This window comes from Monoraphidium neglectum (assembly GCF_000611645.1).
Source record: "Monoraphidium neglectum strain SAG 48.87 unplaced genomic scaffold scaffold03807, whole genome shotgun sequence".
In the NCBI taxonomy this organism is placed as follows: Eukaryota; Viridiplantae; Chlorophyta; class Chlorophyceae; order Sphaeropleales; family Selenastraceae; genus Monoraphidium; species Monoraphidium neglectum.
The window spans coordinates 1-5595 of NW_014009822.1; the positions used below are offsets into that span (position 1 = coordinate 1).

Consider the following 5595-nt stretch of genomic DNA (forward strand, 5'->3'; position numbering starts at 1 on the left):
GGTTGGGGTGGCGGTCGATTGGGGTGGGGGAGTCGTTGGGGGGGGATTGTTGGGGAGGGGGTGGGTCAGGGCGACGGTTGGTTGAGGTGAGGCGGAGGTTCATTGGGGTGCGGTGGCGGTTGGCAGGGGTGTGTGGTGTGTTTGAGAACAAAAAGGGGCGTCAGGTTGGTCTGCTGTCATTGTGAGAGCGAGGACGAATCGACCCAAGGTGCGCAGAATGCAGCTGCAGGGCAGGCATCACTCAAGCAAGTGCGTCAGCATCAGAACCCGACCCTGCTCCTGCCGCCTGCCCCCTCATATAAATGCGTCCCCGCAATCAGCCGCAACCCAACCGCTGCGGCCCCGCTGCCTCCCAGCCACGCGCCATTCCCCACCTGCGGCGGCTCGATGAACGCCATGCCGCCGCCGACGGTCGTCCCCAGCATGACACCGCCCGCGATCTTGGTGCCGGGCGCAACCGCGACGCACATGCGGCCGCCGCGCTCCGACACCTCCCCAGGGAATGACTTGAGCACCGACGCGGCGCGCGCAGTGAGGGCGCGCACGCGGGCGCGGGTCGTGCGGACCTGCGAGGGCCAAGGGAATGGCCGCGAGCGTCGGTGCTCGGGCGATGGGCAACGGGGACGCCGTCGGCACCCGCTGGCGTCGGTGGCAGCTGTGCGAGCTGGTGGGCACCCGGCGCTGCAAGACCGGGCTGCGCTGGGCTAAGCTTTGCAACAGGGGCACCTTCCACACCCAGGTTGGCTCGTGTCCTGGTAGCATGTTCCAAAGGCACATGAGGCCTAGTCTCTCTGGACCTCGTTCCTGCTGTCGAGGCGCGCGACACCGCCGCCACCACGGCCGCATCCCTCCCTGCACCCCTCCACACGGCGCCTTGCAAGCACTGCTGCTGCCACGCAGGTTTGGTTGGCCCGACCGCGCACCCCTCCATCCGCAAATCACCTGTGCGCTGGCCGCCTCCTGGACCTCCCCGTCCTCGCCAATAGCAAAGCCGATGTCCCGCACCAGCGCGGCCGGCGGCGACAGGCCCGCCACGGCCGCGAGCAGCGGCCGCAGGGGGCTGTCGCGCCCGCCGGCGCCCATCTGGCGGGCGACGGTCTGGATCTGCTTCCGAAGCTTGTCGGCGCCTGCGCAGGCAGCCGGCGATCACAGGAGTGCAAGAGGAGCAGGTTTCATCTGCTGAGTACATGTGCATGAACACCAAACAGATCAACGCGCACGCCAGATGACCAGCGCCCCGTACAGCTGCGTCGCCGGTCGGAGAGCGCCACCCGCGCCGCCAGCGCAGCCCGCTGCCTGGGCGCAGCGCCCCGCGACGGCACCAGCCTGCGCTGCCCACCGTTGATGAGCGTGACGAGGCCCCTCAGCTGCGGCCCAGACACCATGCCGCCCTTGTCCGCGCGGCGGATCGCGCCCTCCGCGTCGCCCGTGTTGATGCCGCCAAAATCAAGGGTGGATGAGTAATCGAGCTCCAGGGTGATTACCGCGCTGCGCTCGGTGTGCGGGCGTTTTGTGCGCGTCAGCGTGCGCATGTGCACATGTGCGTGCGTGCGTGCGCAAATGCACGAAGTGTTGAGTTGCGCAGGCTAGCGGCCGGCCGGAGTTTTTGCATTCCACCGGCCCCGCCGCTTTTGGCACGGCGCAGCACACGCGACAGCTGATGCGGGTGAGAAGGCGCCGCCTCAGTCAGGCCCTGCGCACCGCGTCTCGGCCAGCAACCTCTCGCTGGCTGCCTGATCCAGGGGCACCTCCAGCTGCCTGCACAGCCGCTTGCCGACCGACGTGCTCGCGAAGTCCGCCACGTGCTCGCAAAACGCCGGCCACTGCAGCAGGTCGAGCGTAGCTTTGAAGGCGGGCCCCATTGCATTCCAGTCTTGCTCCCAGGGCGCGGCCGCATCGCTGGTTGCCGTGGCGCACAACGATTGCGGCAGGCGCGGCGCGGTGGGGCGCAGCAGCGAGTGGTGCCGCTTTGGTGCCACAGGTGCACCGTGCACGCATGGGTGCGCGCGCGGCTGCAGAAGAGGAGTAATCGACGACTTTACTACATGCCTGCACGCCGTTGCTTTTAGCAACCCGCAGCGGCGTCTGTGGTGGGAATTGCCCGTCAAGCCCGTTCGTCCCTCCACGTGAGACTGAACGATGCAGCTTCCAATCATATTTCTCTAATGTCACAACTTGATCACGGCTGCTGCATGATCTGCTCGGTCGCAATCCAGTCGTCGTGCTCCAGGATGCAGTAGACGAAGCGAAAATTTGCACAATTCATTCGGATCCTAACAGACTAATAACGCGACTCAGGGCGCGAATCAAGCAGAGGGGCACACCGCGGGCGTTACTGAGTGCCCAATGGGTGACGCTTGCAGTACTGCTGTCACTCGCGCCAGCGCTGGCATTCCACACAAGGTGTCTGGTGGTGGTCCAAATCTGACTCTCGTAACTCAAAAAGGTAGCTGGTAATAGAGCAGGTTCATGTCATGTGCGCACTTGCCTGTGTCACGTGTTGACAGCAAACAACGCCAAGGCAACCTGTCAACCAAGACAGCACATCTGCTCCTCTGTTCTGCGAGCAGGCCTGCTGTCGTAACCGCCAAGTGCGGCATGGGAACCTGAACTTCGGAGACGAGGCGTCAGCAAGTGCCCTGAGGACCAGCAGTTTTTTCGTCAGCTCTGTGTTCAGCTTGCTAACGGAACCTTGACATGCCACCCACAGCGCACCGATATTGAATCTGGACGTCGCCGCACACCCTTGGCGTATCGCACAGCGCAGCACGCGCGCACAATGTAGACCAAGCTGGCTTTGCGTCATTGCAGGTTCCTGCTAGCTTGGTTGTGTATTCTCAAACTCAGGCTGATGCGCGCAACATACCGTGCAAGCAAGGAATCTAGAGCAAAGCGACCGCAAGCAGCTCGAAAGGACCATGGGCCAGTCAACGAACTGGCTAGTGCCTGAGCAGCCAGCAAGTTATCATGATACCAAACAGCATGGTAGCTTCCCATCGGCAAGTGGCACACGGCACCTTGCAGCCCTACGCACCATGGAATGGCGTGCCTTGCATGAACCCTGCTGGGCGGGTGAGCGTTCTGCAGTGCTCCCTACCGGCGTCAGCGGGTGATAATGCAAGGCAGGTGACAATTTGCAGCCGGCCATGCCATCTCAATTGACCATGAAGTGATATTCTATGCTTAATATAAGTATTGACACCAATGATATGTCCTGCAACGGTAGAAGCACGATCTGAGCATTGAAAGGCAATGATGCTGGCGCTCAGATCGTATCAGTTTGCATCTAAACGTCATTTACATCTGATTACAAGAGCTACTGCGTCCGCATCGGTAGCGCAGCCCACGGTCACAATGCAAAAGGTGTGCGCGCGGCACATTTATGTTGAGAAGACGAGAAAATCCCCGAGCTGGAATTTGATATCTTAACGCTCACTAGAGAGCTGGCAGCCAGGTTGCGCTGCGCGCCGCTGTGGTCGGTGCTAGCTGCTGCTTGCAGCTGCTGGTCAGCTGGTGCACACCTCCTTCCCACTGCCGCACTGCAACTTGCTGTGGCTCAGGCGTACGTGCGATGCAAGCCGGAGGAGGAAAATCTTACTGTCTCTCTGACACTGGCTGGGCGGCAACGCCACCTGAATAGGCAAGGGTTTATTCGAAAAACAAATTGAGCACTGGTGTGCTGCCGGTGCTGCTGCTGCCGCCGCCACTGCTGCTGCCGCCGCTGCTGCTGCTGCTGCTGCTGCTGCTGCTGCTGCTGCTGCTGCTGCTGCTGCTGCTGCTGCTGCTGCTGCTGCTTCACGTTGAAGCTCACAGTTCCAGCAACACTTGCGGACCTGCGTATGCCTCACACCGACCGTCCTTACAGGCCCAAGGCCGAGGCCCTGGAAAAGCCGCTGGCGCGGATCCGAGCCAGCGTCGCGCCGCGTGAGCGCCGCAGAAACGGGCACAGGCAATACCAGTAGCAGATCCACGGTGCCCTTCCGAGTTTCCTGCAGATTGCCGACCTGCGGCTGGACTGCGTCCAATCAATTGTGGGGGTGCGCCACGTCGTGCACTGCATTGCCTCACCACCGCTGCGCCCCTGCTGCTGCTGCACCCCCCCCCCCTGCGCCGGCGCGCAGCCGAGAAGAAGCAGAAGCGCAAGAAGGGGCAGCAGGGCGCGCCGCCCGAGGAGACGCAGCAGCAGGCGGAGCGGCCGGCGGCCGAGGCGCTCGTCATTGAGCTGTACGAGGATGCCGAAGGCACCAGGTGGGCGGGACCAGCCTTTCGAGGGGGAGCCGGGCTCACTTGCGAGAAAGAACATTCAGGTGGCAAGCAGCCGTCGCAGACGTGCCATGCCCCATTTGCGGCCCGCGGCATGCCGAGGCCGCCCAGGGGCGCGCCCGGGCTGAGCGAGCCCGCCGAGGCCACAGACTTTCCTGACTTTGAACCCCCTCCCCAACCCCCCCTCCGGCGCCGCGCATCCCGCCCCCAGGGCGATCGACCCGTCGACGGCCAACGCAGACGCGTGGCTGGCGGGCAGCCTGCTGCGGGTCGGCCCAGACCTGTTTGAGGTGTGTATCAACCCCCCAACAGTTGAGACGCTGACGCTGCAGGCCTTCCCCCTGGTGGGCTACCCGCTGCTGCCCGCCGCCCAGCTCGCCTTCGCAGATGCAGACGCCTGCCGCTGGCGCTGGCTGCGGCGGCGCGCAGGGGGCGGGGACTGGGAGCCGGTGGGCGGCGTTGGCGGCGGCGGCGCCTGCTACGCGCCGGCGGAGGAGGACGAGGGCTGCATGTTGCGTGTGGAGTGCACGCCCGCCCGCGACGGCGGCGGCGGCGGCGGCAATGGCGGCGGCGGAGCGGCGGCGCTGGGGGAGCCGGTGTCGGCGGACTGCGGCCCCGTGCGCGCGGGACCGGCGGTGCCCGCGGCGCGTGCACGGCAGCTCGCGGCGCCGGCGCCAGCCGCGGCGCCGGCGTTCAGGGTTATGAGCTATAACATTCTTGCGGACCAGTACGCTGGCACCAGCTACGCCCAAAAGGCAAGGCAGGGGGGGGAGGAGGGGCGACGGGCAGGGGGCTGGCTCAGGGACGCAGGAGCAGGAGTGGCGGGCTGCCCTCGAGCTGCGCCAGCGCGCGGCTATGTGTGTCGGGGCCGCTGCTTGGCGCCGCACGAACGCCCCACGCTGCGTTACAGGCCGCGCGCCGCCCCTGCCCCCGTGTTCATCGGCCCCCCTGGCATCCCGGCCCAACTCAGGTCCTTGGCCCTCCCACCCACCCTAACAGTCAGCCGAAGCCCCCCTCCGCTCCCTGCCTGCGGGCCCAGGTGCTGTTTGACTACTGCCCCACCCCCCTGCTGGACAACAACTACCGGCGCCAGCTCGTGCTGGAGGAGGTCGTGGCTTACCAGGTGGGGGGGGGGGGGCGGCAGCGGTGACGGCGCGGAGGGTTGGGAGCGGCCGCACGGGCGCGATGGGCAGGGATGATGTGCGCTGGGGATGAGCAGGGCTGGGGCTTGGTGCGCTGTTGACGGGCGCACGCTGGGTGTGGTTTTCGCACCGCCCCATCTCCCATCAGCGCGCCGCCATTGTCCCCTCTCACCCCCCTGTTCCCTTCCCG

The 5595-nt window shown here is 65.4% G+C and overlaps 2 protein-coding genes across 2 annotated transcripts; one reads left to right on the plus strand and one right to left on the minus strand.

Annotated features, from left to right (window-relative positions):
• Positions 1–260: 260 nt before the first annotated feature.
• MNEG_13409 (DNA mismatch repair protein MutS2) lies at positions 261–1862 on the minus strand (the record flags this gene model as incomplete). The annotated part of the gene is made up of 4 exons (XM_014038118.1): positions 261–566; positions 943–1127; positions 1340–1488; positions 1702–1862. The coding sequence occupies 4 exons, from the start codon at positions 1860–1862 to the stop codon at positions 261–263; spliced, it is 801 nt and encodes a 266-aa protein (XP_013893572.1).
• A 1977-nt stretch (positions 1863–3839) lies between these two features.
• Positions 3840–5413, plus strand: MNEG_13410 (hypothetical protein; the record flags this gene model as incomplete). Its single annotated transcript, XM_014038119.1, has 4 exons — positions 3840–3924; positions 4122–4248; positions 4475–4880; positions 5303–5413. 4 exons carry the CDS (start codon positions 3840–3842, stop codon positions 5411–5413), a joined length of 729 nt encoding a protein of 242 aa, XP_013893573.1.
• Positions 5414–5595: the final 182 nt, after the last annotated feature.